This window comes from Plodia interpunctella, chromosome 4, assembly GCF_027563975.2.
Source record: "Plodia interpunctella isolate USDA-ARS_2022_Savannah chromosome 4, ilPloInte3.2, whole genome shotgun sequence".
Lineage (NCBI taxonomy): Eukaryota > Metazoa > Arthropoda > Insecta > Lepidoptera > Pyralidae > Plodia > Plodia interpunctella.
The window spans coordinates 5,554,202-5,571,522 of NC_071297.1; the positions used below are offsets into that span (position 1 = coordinate 5,554,202).

Sequence of the window (17,321 nt, forward strand, 5' to 3'; positions counted from 1 at the left end):
TCAATTCGATCGATTATATAAAAAAAGACTAATGACAATTCAAACTAGGAGAAATTTTAAAGGCTTCTATCAAAACAAACCTTTCATTTAAAATAACGCAAGTACTTAACTTACTCGTAAGGTACACATAATTTTTTAATAAAATAAATGTTTCTTTTGAATCTCATCCTTAGTTTGTTATAATTTCATCAACACCACGGTATTAGTTTTCCACGTGAAGTTTTAACTTAATATAAAACGTGTAACGTTTGCATATATTTGCGCTAGTAGCGTTGTGTGCTGCTCGGGTCGTCTTTATTTGACACGTTGTCGGAGGGCGACCCTCGAGGCGTATGAAAAACGTGAGGCCGCGCGGAATGATCTAATTGTATTCATTAGCCGGGCCGGGCGCGCAAATATTGACTGCAGCCGCTCGCCGAGCCTCGGGCACCGCTCCCACCACCGCCTAGCGCCTGCCTACTCCTATGTAGATACCTATTTTCTTAAGAGGCTTATATTTAACAACAATTTATGGCTGTAGCTGATATTTTTATAAATAAGGAGAAATTTAGATGTGAATAAATACTTATGATTTGCTTTCATTTCGAATGAATTTTCTTCATTTCTATTTTCATGTACGTACACTGGCGTTAATACTATTTTTATCAATAGTGGCGTTAAGTATATAATTTTTACATCTGAAATGTGATTAAATAAATTGCCAAAATTTTCAAAAACAGATTCTAATGAAAGGAAAACCACTAACTGTTTGCCAATAACAAGTATAAAATTGATCAATCTTTTTTGTAGCGGTCCAGTTGATCAAATTCCGCGAACACACCCTCCTATTTATACTTAGCGGATGAAAAGGCAACACCAAACGCCCCGGAATAATATTAGCTACCCCGATAATCCATCCAATTCTATCACCTTTTCACAAGATGTCTTAAATAAAATCTATATCTATTACGATAAAGTTCAATTCAGTTTGTAGCGTAATTATTCATTGGGTCTTTTTAATTTTGTAATGTTTTTTTTAGCAACTGGTAACATGTGTTAACATTTGCTGATAATCCGGGATTAACACATCATAATAAAGAGATGAATGCATCGTTTATTCAGGCCGTATGTCAGCACATTCGGTGTTTAGCGATGACAGGTGTGCTCGCGCAACTCATCTTATTTGATTGGGTCTTAAATACAATTATATAGGCACTTTGATGATATAATACAGTAAGTTAGTGGTTTAATATTTACGATTTTTAGCTCTTATTCCAACATTTCATTTGAGGGCGAACTATATCATTATTATACATGGGTCGTTAGGACCATCAAAAAATTAAAAGTATACTTGATACAAATTTATAACTAAACACATAGGTATATATTTAAGTGCCAGCGTAAAATATAATTTTGAGGATGTCGTTGTGGTCTATTTTTTTGTCGGAATATTGCAGAAGATAAAATTAAAATTACCTATTTGATGGAATATAATAACATGTAGGTCATTAGCGATGTAGCGTATTTTTTTTCTAAACAATACCAGCAGAATATTCGTTTTTGTTCCAAATCTCCAATGACACTGGCCATAAAAAAGTTATTTTAAGAAAACAATTAAAAATCGGGTACTTATACAAGAAAATTTCATATCATAGCAGATAGTAAATCGTTACATAGGACTTATAATGTTCTAGCTTCATACATTTATGTTGATGTGATTTATGACTATGTCCTAGTAGAAATGTATTCTGATATATACCGGGTACTTATCTATAGTGCCAAGTCTGCCTAAACCGAAATTATTATGACTTCATTTAAATACGTCTCTTTATAAGTTATTACTCGTTATTAAAATATATAAAGATTTTACAAAAGTCTAATTATTTAAGTAATTGATTTCTTTGTAAGTAATCATGGTATAGATTATTTTCGTCACTTCCTTTGAATAAAGTTAAATACAGTTCTGTCCACAAAACTTTTATTAATATTTTTGTTCCATATAATTCACTGTGGCAAGTGTAGACATCATTTCAAAGTCAACAGTCAAAAACAAGAGGATGGAAATGTGACAAGCATATCATAAAAGTGAGCAAGCGCAGCCCATGACAGATGCGGCCGTGGTCCCCGCGCACGCTCCATTGCCCCCCGACAGCCCCTATTATCTCGCCCATTCATAAATAAACTAGCTACTAGCTAGTTCTGATCATTAAATAACACTTTGATTTATGAACTACTAAGTGTTATTTGAAAAGTTATGCTACAATTATTGTTTCTACTTAGAAAAATAAGTTTCGTGATAGATTGGTGAATCTGTAAGTTGTCAATGAAATTCTAAAGAAACATTTGAACTCAGCTCCGTAACACCTAGTAGATAGAAAATTATACGACCATTCATCCTTACGTTATGTTTTAGAGGCTTTGACACCCAAAGTAAGTATAATAAATATTGATTTTGAAATGAGGTAAATATTATAAAGCATGGCTTCAAATCATACTTATCGATGTCTACTAAAAAAGTAATACACAATGTTTCATGTATTATTATATCACGTATCCTATCTGGCTTCATTCGCATTTCGAAATTTGACATTTAAACCGATAAATCATCCGAAAACCATAAGGTTGGCACTTCCCTACGAACCACATAAATCGTACAATTAAAAATGGAACAGATTTGAATCGATTTTGACGAATCACCGTGATCAGCGATCGCTAGGACGCTTCCTGGAAACAATGAGTGGTAATCAGCATCAGCAGATCACTGCACGCGACAGGACAAATTCCCGATAACGATCGACAGATGTTTCTGAATAAATCTATCTATTCGGGATTTGATTTGATTCGTTATATGATAGTAATTAATTTCGGATAATATTAAAACAAAAAAGTATATTAACTAACTACCTTTTGCCGCTTTTGCGCGTGAATAGGTAACAAACAAACACGCTTTCGCATTTATGATGTTAGTTGGGAGAGGATAAAATATTCGAATTACAAATAAAAAAAAATTAACTATTATATTAAATGTTTAGGTTTTTACATAAACTACACACGATAAATAAATGTCAATTTCACTCATCAGTTTCAATAATTACGTGAATTACTATTTTTATGTTTCGATTAAGTATATTAGGAATGCTTTTAGATTCCAATATTGTGATGTCACAGTATGTCACTGGGTCCATAGATAAAAGAAAAATATAAACTGGGCCATTGTCATAAATCCATGGATTTTTTATTATTTTATTCTTATTTTTTAATAAAGGTTTCTAATATCAACTTAGGAATTTTTAAACGCATATAAACACTTTTTTTGTATGGAAATAAATAAATAAAATTAAAAATCATTTATTAATGAACGAATATGACAATGGCTAGTGAAAGTGTTGCCATATCATAAACTGCGATTAATGTACAGACTAGCTCCACGCAGGGTAAATTGACCGTGCGAGAGAAATAGCACTTGCCTAACGACTTGGCCAAATGTGGGGTTTACAGGCATTTAACATTTAAGTTATATTGTGTGAAGTAAAGAGAAGAAATCTTTATTTTAACAAAGGTTAAATAATTAGTTAGTTATTTATTTTATAACTTTACAACTAATTTTAGATAAACTACATCCCAAATCTTTAAATTAATAATAAAATAAAATCAAATTTTTAAATTATAAGTTCTAGACCATATTAACTAACTGTATAAAACAATTATTAATGCAGTATAAAGATTACTCTGTACATATGCAGAATTGGTTAGAAATTGATATATCTGACCAAAAGAGCAAGTCATGTTGATAAATCATAACAAAATCCTATATTTCCCCACATGCGAGGCGGCTCCGGTTATGATACCCATACATTGTGCGCTTCTCATCGCAAGTGACGGCGCGCCTATGTTCCCCATTGTCCCGACGTCCTCACTGAACGACGTTATACTATACGACGCGATGCCCGAGCGCGTCGTGCCACAAGTTGATTTTTATCTGCTGTTATTAACATTAACTTATATTCAGAAATTGTAATTATTCAAATATACAGCTTACTTTAATTAAAACTGTAAACTTAAACAGCAAAAAACTTACTTTTATAATTAATATAGGTACATAAATAATACATATAAACATCATAAAATTATAATCTTCATCGGGGAATGGTGTGAAAAAAATATCGGCGACATTTCGCTTGAGTAGAACCCACATGTAAATACTGACACGGTTGATATTGTGACGTGGTGACGCGCACTCCATTGCGGCATTCGTAGCTCAGCTTTGACGCCGGCTGACAAAACGACAATGATGAACCTGCTATTTCTGTAGTAATGGCTTAACTTTTTGCTAACGTTTTGTATTATTTTTATGTATGTATTATTGATGTGATATTGCAAAATTGTTCGTTGTTTGCGGGATGTTATACATTTTTATTTGATCTCAAGTATTCTATAAAAATAAATTAACTGACCTTGGCTAAGTGGATTTATAACTTAACTGCACGTGCACAAAAAAAATGTGTTTTGTTGTGTCAAAACACAAAAATTTAAAATCTTAACAGTTACAATATAGCCAATAGTAACATGTATGAATATTCTGATCCGTTGAATTAAATAATGTTTACAAGACTCTGTTTGCTGGCTGACGATATCAATAAAAATGTCGCAAATAGTCGCACCCCCGGCCTAGAATCATGAGAAAATCCGAATTACAATTCCCAAGTCGCGACACACCACGAAACAATTTTCTCACATTCAAACAACAGTTTCAATTCGCGACTATAATGCACTTGATCCCGCGACATCCCTCGAGACCCACAACAAGTACCTCGCTAAATGAAAAATAATTGCATGAGAGACTCCTAACTAAAGGGTCCTCCGACAGAGACAAAAATATAAAAATCACCGGGAGGGAGAAGAAGAGATTTATTTATCACTATCGCTGTTGCAAAATACTAATATATTACTTGAATAATATTTCGTTGACATAAAATTCGTGAATATGTTGGAGGAGGGCGAGTCCACCTATGGGACCTGTTAATATGAGAACCGCGGAGTCACAGATTCTCACGATTACAATTATTGTAAGGATACAATCACATCAGATGCTGTTATGACTACCACATTATTTCTTAATGTACCCTTTTTGCGATGCCAATTACTCCCATTACTTGAATTACCTTTTTACGTATAATATTACAAGTTTTCTATTTAAGAATGATATAACCTCACTATGTCTTTCATTTTCTAACACACATTAATAAAACGAATAGAAACACAGTTTAATTTTGCAATGATATAAGACTTCGTAGAGCACATTTCGTAGCTCGTAGCGTCGTAGCCCGTGGCCCCCCGACGCGCAACCTCGCTCTACTTTTAATCACTTTAAGTGCTTGCTACGATTTGCACTTCTTTATCGTGAATAACTAAAGAAGAGCGATGGCGTTTCATGCAAAAATACTGCTTTATTAGATTATTTGGAAATGCAATTTCAATGACGATTGTGTATCATTTTACTTTCATGTTATTTGCATTAGTTTATTCCCATTTCTATGAAGAGTTATGAATAAATGAAAACAGTTATGTAAACATTTCAATTTTAATATTTTTTGACATCTTGTCAAATTCAATTGACATCGAGTAAATAAAACCATTTGTCACTATAACAATCACCACTTTGACATAGAACTGAAGAACTAGAGAATAGATCCGTGAGAATATCTAATCAACTATGATCTGAGATATTAGGGCTAGTGACATCCATACCAAAATTATTATTAAGATGTTAATCGTCTAATCGCGACGAATTATCAGATAATCCCACGGGACGGGCGCGCACTCGCACGCTTCCCACGGCGCGATCCGACATGCTCGTCCGACGATATCGACCTTATTAGGTCCGTGTCCCACGTCACGCCCTTTAATCCGCGCTGACGCATGAAAAGTTATCATTGTGAAGTGGTTATTATACTCTTGTAATAGTTAAGTATACCGCAAGATATACAATATATTTACTTATTTATATCTAATTTAGTATATTCTTGTACTAAGCAAGAATATACTAAATTATTTAAACGACATATATGACATACATTATATGCGTGTACACATGTACTTTAAGGTTTAAAATATTTGATTTAGGATGTTAAATAACAAGCTAAAAAAATTATGATCACACCGTTTGATATAAATGATAAATGCATCACTCAATTTCCTTAGGTTTTGAGTTTATTTTTTGAATTTATTTCGTCCGGTCTTAAGATTAACATTACCTACCCAAAAAGTGTAAATGTACACCGATGTTTTCGTATTTTTGTCAATATTTTTAGGTGAGATAACTATGTCATTGTAGCAACATTAAACAAATAAACAAGTCGTAGTTGGGATCGGGGTGTTAGTATAAAATTGCTAGATTCATGGAGTGGCGCGCAGGTGGTCGGCACGCGACGGGCACGCGACGGGCTCGCGGCGGGCACGCTCACTAGTCGTCCTATCAAACCATCCGATTAGACGCACTTGTCTATTGTCACTGCGCACGAATGGGGAATGAAAACAGTAATTGTGTGTTTGAATTGCAGCGCGAGTCGTTAAGACACCGTAATATTGTTATTGTTTGGATAATAAACCAGGCGAAATTAATGGTGAAGTTATTTTTTGTTGTTGAGGGTGGGTGTTGTATAACGTATCCAAAGTAGTACATTAGGTACTGTACTACATTGGATAATCAAGTTTTTGAAACTTCTTTAATTCGAGTATTTTTTATTATTGGCAGTTTTTATGTACTGTGTGTAATAAAGACATCTAAACTTTCAGCTCCAAGTTTTAAAATTAGCCAACTATTGTAAAAGATATATATAATTTACTATTTCCATAGCTGAAATTATGGTATAAGTAAATAATTATATTGATATTGATTAAATTAAATTGATTGATTAAATTATCAAAGATTTATCAACCGAAGTAAGCCATAATGTTACTTTTCTCAACGTCGACAGAATTAAAATCAATAACCAAACCCGAAAACCCGATGGAAACAATAAAGGCGGTGTAATGGAAAGGTTTAATGCTAACCCTTAGTTAATCGCGTTGATTGCCGGCGGTTATGGGCGAGTAGATTAAGCAATCACTTAACGGCGCGAGTCCACTGTCACTCGCTGCCCATAGACAATCATTTTCCGAGCAATGACCATGAGGGAGACGGACACTGCCCCGAGATCAGATAAGCGATCTAAATAATTAATGTAAATGAATAACATAGACATAATCAGATAGCCTTTTCATTTAGAAAATACAGGAGGATAGCGATTCATTGTTTAAATAAAAACAGGTAGAAAGTGATAAAATTTTCCGATTCCACGTCAACTATAAACATGTAACAACTAAAAAATTTCAAACTGTAAATGAAGAAAAGTATTTGTGAAACAACACATATTAAAGAACAATACATATTAAATTCCTCCAGAGCTCGGCGAGTGCACGCAAAAATGACGTTTTATGACGTCACGTGGGGTTCCAAACTCATTGTTATTGCATCGGGCGGTCACTGCGGCCACGTGACGGCTGCTCCCGCGCAATAAAGATTGACACGCCGCCGCCGGAGACCAGCAAAATGTCAATCCAGCTCTCGATCTTACATCTTGAACCTGTGTCTCAAGGGACGCGCCTGCCCAGAATTCCACTGCTAATCATACCCACAATAGGATTACATATTTTATGACTCAACCGGAGACCAAAAAATACAAAAGGATTTATGAATCAATAGTTAAATAATAATAAGTAATTGATCGATAATACTCTTAGTTTTAAATTAGATTCTTTCGTCTTATGTGAATCGGTACTTTGACTTTTTTGTTAGCAGATTTAGTAAATCGGTATATTAATATAAATTTAATACACATATTCTGATTTATTAGTAACACCTTGCTTTAAAAGCTCCTGTCATTCCTTCAGTCAATTGAATGACTGTTCCTAGCTCCTCTACGACTCATAGCAAAACTCACACTTTTAATCAGCGTCTACATAAAAATAAACAAAAAAATAAAGAAATTTGTCTTGCATCGTCATTATTTCTGTGCAAAAAAATATAACTAGAACTAATCTCCACATTCAGATAACAATAAAAGCAGAAAGTCGTGATAATGCAGAATTTATCGACTGGGATGGTGCCGTGCATTCGCGTGATGGATTAAATTGCCCTATCCCTATGACAACGTGGCGCACAAAAAATACGCTGTGTATTAAAAAGCAGCTGGTCATTTTTCAAGTGATTTCTTTTGCTCGTGGCGGCAGGTGGCCGGCGTTTTGCGACCGTCCACAGCAAATAGTGAACCTGCTTTTGCTACGAACTGTTGCGCCCTGCGCCCCCACGCTGCATCTCTAATTTGAATAGCATTTAAGAACAGTTGGAAAACATGATATGTCAATTTTATTTGTTTCTGAAATCGATTTGAGTTCAATATTTTAGTGATAATACCTATGGGTTAACAAAAAGTATATCGTTTGTTGTTATAAAAAATGTATTTTTCTTTATGTTGTAGTTTTAAGTATATAACAAAAGAATTAAATCTAAAATCAAGAGATCAAGTTATATGTCTAAAATAAAATACTTTACATTTTTTATTAATTGAGTATTTCAAAAACCAAAAAAGACATGTCAGGAAAAAAGAAACAAAGCTGAATCATTTCATCCGTCGACACAGGAAAATTCGCCATCCGAATGTAAAGTGAAATTTGGGGAATGAATATTAATAATTGAAAGGCGAGTGTGGTCTCCCCTCGCCGCTTCTAACGGGGTAGGTATTTACACTCAATTACTTTTACGTACCTATCTAAGTATATATTCAAATTCCTTTATTATTTTATACATTAAAAGCAATGGTTATATGACTAGGTTATATGACGAAAAGTACATTTTTTATTTCATATTATGACAATTGAAGAAAACGTAGATAATTAGATATATGACCAATATTTTGTGACAGAAGAGAATTAAAAGAACCGGAAGGTAATCAATGAAATGATTACAAGGTTGCTTGAACGTGATTATCCTAAAACTGCCTTCTATTGCTGCTCGTTATTACTATAGTTGTTTAGAACTATATGTTAAATTGACCTTATTCGTGTGACTAAGGTCAATTTAACAAAACTTGAATAGAGGAGTTATAATCAAATTCACACAAACTCCTCTATTCACAAATCACGCCGTGTGCACATTTATATCATCGGCGAGCCGTATATCATACAACACGTTGAACAACGCCATTTATGCATTTGTTTTAATCGTACCTACATGTTTTGTATTTCGCAGCGAGTTTTAATTATCAGGCGTCGCGCTGTGCTGAGTTACGCGACCGCGCGCAGTATTTATGATCCCGCCATTCCGATACACACTTTTTAACGTAATGAGGGGGCGCCACCCGCCTGTGTAATATCACGATTATTTTGTTTACACAGGTAACTGTTAATGTGGAAATTGGAACTTTACCATATTACATAACTATGCGTTATGTATAGAATGTTGTGCTTTTTATTTGCCTGCAACTTCGCCTTTATTAACTCCTTTATGAATAATTTCGTAAAAACGTCATAAACATGTGAAAATGCGTAGCATTTATTCAACTAATGATAAATATTTCAGTAAACTTAAAATATGAAAAAGGATCATAACAGAATAGTGAGGTTGCATCAATGAAAACAATAAGACGCTGGTGGCGTCGGGGGCGTCGTTCCAGAATATGAGATAAGTCTCCGAGTCACTTCGGGTCGCCTGTAGCTTTATACGTGATCAGATAACTATAGAGAGCGGGGAGATTCTGGATTGCATTAAACATTCAACAAGAGCACACGTCGCGCGCCCGGCTCACATAAAAATGAGCGCCTATTATGAAATTAACTAGAGCTAACCGCGAATTGTTTGGTTTTTTTACGTAGTCTCCCGTCAGCCGCCGCCGAATTACTGGACACTAATTGGACTCTGGAAATGTGACGGACGGCGCGGGAAAATAACGCTTTTTTTGGGAACAACTCCGCCCGTAAATAATTCAGCCGAATCGTTCTTCTTATGAGCTTCGTGTAAAATAAGTGGAATTGATTATAAGATTAAGCACTTTTTTGTTACCGCTCTTCAAGAAGCGTTAATAGACGTTCTAAATATAAGACCAAAATTAAATGACGTTTTCTTTACAAAGCAAACTTACTGTTTGACTCAACAAGAAGTAAATAACAGCAAAAACTAGAAATAACCAGGGTCTATCCCAATTCTAAATATAAAGATCTTTCAAAAGACGCATAAATATTTGATAGTGACGCTAGTGTGCAGCGTGTGTAAAAACTATGCCGAAAAAAAATCGTGAACATAATATAGTTACCTGGACCCTCGCCTCAGTGAGGTCGATTTTCATGGCGATCTCCTCTCGCGTGTAGATGTCGGGGTAGTGGGTCTCCTGGAAGGCGCGCTCCAGCTCCTTGAGCTGGGCCGAGGTGAAGGTGGTCCGGATCCGACGCTGCTTCCGCTTCTCCGTCAGCGAGCCTTCGTGACTGCCGTACACTTTGTAGGGGAGGCCGGCTGTGTAACAAATTATTCAATTTTGAGTTTTGGTTTATTTAGATTGATTCTCACTAACAGGGATGGGTTAGTGAGATATTATGTTATTTCCCAATTTCAAAACAAAGCATTTTCTTCACAAAATATCTGATCATATATAGATAGGTTCATCGCAAAAAAATAAGAAAAAATACTGGATGTAAATCTATTTACGTTCAGGAATGTTTAAAAGTAATTTTAAACCCTTTAGCTGACACTACTCGAGTCACAAAATAGTTTTATTTTTTAGTCCGTAGGGGCGTAGCTAGGACGTAGCAGTATTTTTATTTCCACACTTCTATGTATTAAATTATATCAATGTCAAAGATACAATATTTAAAATTACGCAACACAGATCTTAGTCTAAATATATTTAAGGATATTTTTGTATTTCTGACTAATATTTCTGCTCTAAATATTGTGTGTAATAAAATTTGCAACATCGAAATAAAGATTATTTACTCTCTGTGAATCAAACAACTTCTTTACTATATAATAATAATAATCATTCATATATACAAGTGTTTGTATGAATAATATGATGCTGATTCTGATAACATAACAAAATTTTAATTTTAAAAAACAAAGTTGAAAATGAAAAGCGCCCAATGATTTTAATTAAAAATCCTTTTTATAACATCACCGGCTTCAGTAAAACAAACCATTCTCCGGACGATGCAGGCTCTGCGTACACAAGCGCCATTTTTGTCTCCCTTTCACCCTCACCCTCTATACCTACCACAGACACCTACCAGTGAAATAGCCAGATTATACCTACTTCTCATTTACCTAACGTTCTTGCTAACTTTGTAAGACTGTTACATTTTGTTCAATGCTTATTGCATTTAAATTAATTTTAGATATAATAATTTTTGTTATGGATATTAATGTTCATTTAGTTGCTGATTATATAACAATTTTCTTATTTGGAAAATAATATATTTAACAATAAAATATTTTTATATGTTTTAAATAATAACACTTGCATGAGAAAATGTTATGTATTAACGTGTATATAATTAGCAACTAAATTAACAATAATATCCAGATATTAATGTTAATTTAGTTGCTGGTTATGTAACAATTTTCTTATTTAGAAAATAATATATTTAACAATAAAATATGTTTATGCATATAAGTGTTATTATTTAAAACATTTTAAAAAATAACACTTGCATGAGAAAACGTTATGTATTAACGTTTTATCATGTAAGTCATGTAAGTATTATTGCATCTCATGCAAGTAATATAAATTATTGGGAGTTTAGAGATATATTATTTATATATTTATTACTCTTTAGAAATATATTATTTATTTCACAAATATATTATATACCTATATATACATTGAAAATTTAAGTTCACTCATGTTGATGCGACTACTTACTGCTACACGTCGGTAGGTAATCGTAAAAGTCATGTCAGATCTTTAGGCGACTAGAATAAAATCTTATACCAGCGTTAGCAATAACGCACTCGAAAAGAAAGTAGAATAACACAATGGGTTCTGCATGGGTTATATATTTATGTTCTAACACCAATTTTAGAAAAAATAAACAATATATTCCATCACCACAATATCTAAAGGAAAATATATAAAAAGAATAAAAAAAATAACACTAACTACTAAATATCTTGTTTACAAAAACTATGAAAATTGCAAAGGAGTGATTTAAGAATGACAAAGCTATGGAAATAAACGTGTATATAACATTGTTTTATTTATACATCCATAAGATTCGTGTACCTATTGCAATGTAACAAATGTACATGCAACTGAATATCTCACGGGAAGCCACAAAAACTCGTAACTTGTGCTGTCGCGTGGCTTATGTATCGATCGTAGCTCGTAGCGGTGCTACGGCGTAGCCAGTGCTACGGGCCGACTTTTATTTCTCCACTTTTATATGTATTGCAAGTTCAAACGTCACGATCATTAACTATTTCACTAACTGTTTATGTTCATACGATATCTAGGATCGGATTAGAGATATGTTAATTAGTCTTATTTATAGTCTTTTTTAATTAATATAAATCCAAAGAGATTTATTAATAAAATTTCAATTAAGAATATATTTCTCAGTTAAAGTTAATTCTGGTTGAGTTAGCAAGGTTTACAAAATAAGACCTGCCATGCCGCCGCACATAACAATAAGCATTAAAGGCGTAGACCGGACACAGACGCGCCAACCAGCGGCACACCACAGACCGCGTGCGTTGCGACAATTACCTCAAATGAACCGGAATTAATCGCAGCGCTTCTTGGCCAAGCTGCGGTCTCATTTGCATTATTAATAGAGGCCTCGGGGTGCGGGAGACGGGGAAACCGTGTCACTGCCCCTCCCCGCTCCCCCGCCGAACCCCGCGCAATTTGCGGGACCTAATGAAGAGGATCTCGCCAAGATGTTTCTGTTCATAAGATGTTTAATTTGGGTTTGCAGCGCGCGGGTCGGCCGCTCATTGTTATTGCAAGCTTATATTTTATAGGCTCGGGTGCGAACGTTTCCTTTTAAAGTTGAATTCTTTTACGATTCAGAGGTGAACAAGGAAACTTTATGATCATTCGTTTCGCGTTCTATCGCTTGATTTCACTTTTGTTACTTTATCACAATTTGGATAAAGAAAGAAACTAAGTACTAACTAACAAATCTTGGACCAGAGTTTTCATCATGAATACGAAATAGTATTTAATCATTTAATAGTTATTATTAAGATACTTGAAACCCAATTTATCTATCAAAATTTACACCACGTAAATCTAAACAGGCTTAGTCACGTGCTTCACAAGCTTACGCGAACACGTGGCACTAATGAATCGTCAGAGAGCGATTAATTCACAGGTGATATGATCCGTGGCCCCCGTACCCCTCCCCATGTACCCCCCTGTATCCTTAGAGACTTTGGGTAATTACTTGATGGCGAGACTGCTTGAAGGGCGCTATGGTATATATACGTGTTCGTTGGAGAGGCAATTAAATACTATTCAATCTTCAATTATATATTTTTCAATGTAATGTCTATATGTTGACTGAAAATAGAAAACGATATCAGTTGCTGGGTAAAGTTTATATTTGATTATGTTTCTGATTTCAGTTATAATATCCATTGCTTACAACATAAGGATACTAATGTTGATATTATGTGTAAATTTTCTGCAAAAAATGGCACTGTAATGTCAGTCAAAGGAATCTGTAATAACGAAAGCGCCTATTCGCAACTAAAATGACAAACGATGTGTTTTTACATAAAGGATCTAGCTTTCGGCTCTGTTCCCAGTAAATTGTATCGCAATCCATCTGAAGCGGCGGTGGTTCATTTTTCTCGCGTCACGCACGAAGTTTTCCGGCATCCATAATGCAGGGATGTCGGCGCGTCATCGCCATATTGCGCGAACACCGCGGAAGGGTTTAGCTCAGATTAATGAAGCTTACTGAGACTTTCTTACTGCTCTGTAGTCGTTTTGTGGAATAGACAAACGGGATTGGCTAGTAATGACTTCTTCTATAGTCATATTCCTCATGGGCGAGTGTCGTTGTCATGACATGTAAACGCAAACAACAACTTTCTTTGCAATGTTAATAATTTATGATTTTCCATTGAAATGATCAGAGTAAGACAATTTCTTTGATTTTGTTACAAATGTTAAGTAGGATATGGTACAAACGTCGTAATCTCGTGAAGGGTCCTTTTAGATGTTTATGAGACTTGTTTTGACCTAATAACTTAATTATATTCGTACGTAAGTACAAGTATAAATCTCGTTGCTAATACCTACCAGAGGCTCAGGATAAACTTTTATTCCCCAATATAATGTGATAACAGTATTATGTATTAATTCTTTACGTATTTACATATATTGTGTTACTTATGTCTGAGAAGTAAATATGTATACTTACAGTAATAAATATCTAATATTATTGAAAGCATAAAATACTAGAGCCTCTAATGTACAACAGCAATATATTTTATATTGCGAATAAACATGTGGGTAAATTTGCGTAATGGCAGCAGTAAAGGGAACGACTTCCGACTCAATCATAAAAATAACACAACGGAATACTGAATGTAGTATAATAAGGCTTTGAACTAAGTTAAAGTTAATCTTTCTTTTTTATTTAAAGCTAACGACGAATAAAGATGAGGAGCAACATCTACGTCTCTAATTAAAGCATCAAAGTAAATAATTCTAGAGCAATGAGACCGCCGGAAAAGTCTGAAAAATCTATAAAAAAATATTAATTTTTGAATCAAATGATAAAACCGAAATAAAATCTACTTCAATTAGTTCGGCGACTTGAATCAGTAAATTCAGTCTAGACAGCCTGCGGGTATATTCGCGTACAATGTTCACCTTAGGATCAAAACAATAATTTCTTTCCTAAAAATAAAAGTCGGTTCCCTTGTCGAGTGCCGCAGTAACATTGTGGGAGTTACGATCGCGGCTCGGCGCAGCTCAACTGTGAGATATTGCCTTTTTTATGGCCCACTCTACTATACTATACTGGGACAGAATAGATCACATGATGCGATAAAATATTGCCCTCGTCCTCGCAGCAAATCGAATTAACCCGTCCACTTGCATACAAAGGCGACATGAGAATTGAAATGGCAATATCGGGCTTGGATACCGAACTGTTTTCTCTCAATGTAATGCGCAAATCTTGTGTATTTTGGGGAACACAAACAATACTTGAGTTAAGAAAATGTGACAGTTTTTTCTCGAATACGATATATTTTCCTTCAATGTTGGGAGTTGAGGTCGCGATGTCGAAATGTTCAAAGCGCTGTATTTATTTGTACAAGAACATATGAATAGTTTCTATGATTCTCTAACCAAAATAAATGGTGTACTATTTAGCTTCCTTTTCAGTATTGAGTTGAAAAAGGTATAAAAAATGCTTGCATTTTTTATTTTGGTATAACAACAACTTAATAAACAATTCTACTACTGAGTATAAAATTGCAATCGGTTAAGTATAAATAGCTTTTCCTGACCACAATGGTCTATCTGTCTTGGAGTAAGGAACCGAACAATCTTAATCAAACAAAAGCGAATCATCTAACCCAGTAATTCTTGTAATTGTACTACAATTAATACACAAACTTGTAATTAATTTCCGCATGATTAACGGGTATAATCCGGTCTTACTCGAGATTACGTGAGCCGCCCTAGGTGAGTTATTGTGTTGCGTGGGCGGGGAGGGGTGCAGAGAGGGGAGGTCCAAGCGAGGCGAGAGCCGCAAGACACGAAGAAGGCTCGGGCTCCGTTGTCCTCCCCTTAAGATTCTCGCGGACGCCGCTGCCAATTAGGGGCGCAATCGCTCACGCGGCAAGCAGCCCTCCCCCCGCGCGCACACTCCCCCAAGCCCCCTCAGAGTCAGTACTCTTTGTTCAGAGAGCGTCGCAACCTCCCGTCCCGTTTGTACGCCAAATGAAAACGGTTTCACTTTGGTGTTACGAACAGAAGCAATAAAGATAAAGTTTAAGAAGGTATTTCACCTTCTTGTTTTGGTTTCAAAAGTTTGATTGTATTACTTTTATGGGTCTACTAACCGTTTTCTTACATTTCTTTACGGCCTTTTCTCTGGTTGTTAAAACGGAGTGCTAATAAAACTTCTTCACTTGTGCCTTCATTTGTTTGTTCTTTCATTAAGTATCTTTAAAAGCCACATTATTCTTTTACATAATCAGCAAGTCACAATAACACCGACCATGACTATACCTATTAAAAGCAAGTTAGTTCAATAACTGATATCGTTGGGTAAATCTGGTTCATTTTATGAGTTAAATCAGTGCCATATACATGAAAAATAAAATCTTTCTATACTAAATTTAAGTGATTATAATATACAATTATCAATATAATACATATTATACAAATAAAACTTTTAAAGCGTGAATTAAGAATAAATGTCTGCAATCTTAAACGTCTGCATTTCTTAAGAAATATTTCTGTTTCTTAAGGATTAGAGAACAAGAATCTTGAAGAATCTTAATTCTCTTTAAGTATTTACTTAACTTGGGGTTGCTCATTGCGTGTGTTTTGTCACTACGTAATTTCATTACCAGTAACTGAAAGTCATAAATGGACTTCCCGATCAGACTTTCCAAGGCGAGTTTTATCAAAAAATATACAGATGAATGCTGAAGGTTTCTGTCAAGCCAACATCTTCAGTTGCATGATGATTTCATATGAAATTGTATTACTAAATAATATTTAAGAATATCTATAATATTGATATAAGTATATGTATGTATGTATATATATATATATATATATATATATAGATAGATAGCAACAAAGAGTAGTTGGTAATCAGGTTACAATTTTTTGGGTAACGGGAAAGCAATATATGAGGCTGACACAAGACCATAGGAAGTGACGGGACAAACGTGAAACCTATAACCCAGCCCCAGCAGTGGTGTGGCTCGGCTGAAAATGATGGTTTACAACTGAACATAAGTTATTTTTCAAACACAATTTTTCTACAAAACTTACAGTAAACGTTAAAATAAGCATTTCTTATAAAAGCGCAGTCGTTTGGCTGTAGATTTAGTAAATTAATAGTTAGATAAGTTTTTCTATTAACCAATAAATGTTAATTAAATGCTTGTAATTGACACTGTAATTTTCATGTTAGTATTTAATTATAGGATTCAATACCGATGTAAAACCTTTGAAGCTTAACATGTATAATACGTATTGTTATCTGTGGCATTATATCCCCCCCAATGAATAAACCAATTTAAAATGTAATTTAATTTATTAATATACTTA

General features: G+C 34.5%; 1 protein-coding gene across 1 annotated transcript in view; it reads right to left on the reverse strand.

Moving 5' to 3' along the window:
• LOC128669557 (paired mesoderm homeobox protein 2A-like) overlaps positions 1-17,321 on the reverse strand; it is a 28,892-nt gene that overhangs the window by 8,756 nt on the left and 2,815 nt on the right. Inside the window, exon 2 of the mRNA XM_053744462.1 lies at positions 10,329-10,525. Coding sequence (XP_053600437.1) covers positions 10,329-10,525 — 197 coding nt within the window. The remainder of the gene's footprint in view (positions 1-10,328; positions 10,526-17,321) is intronic.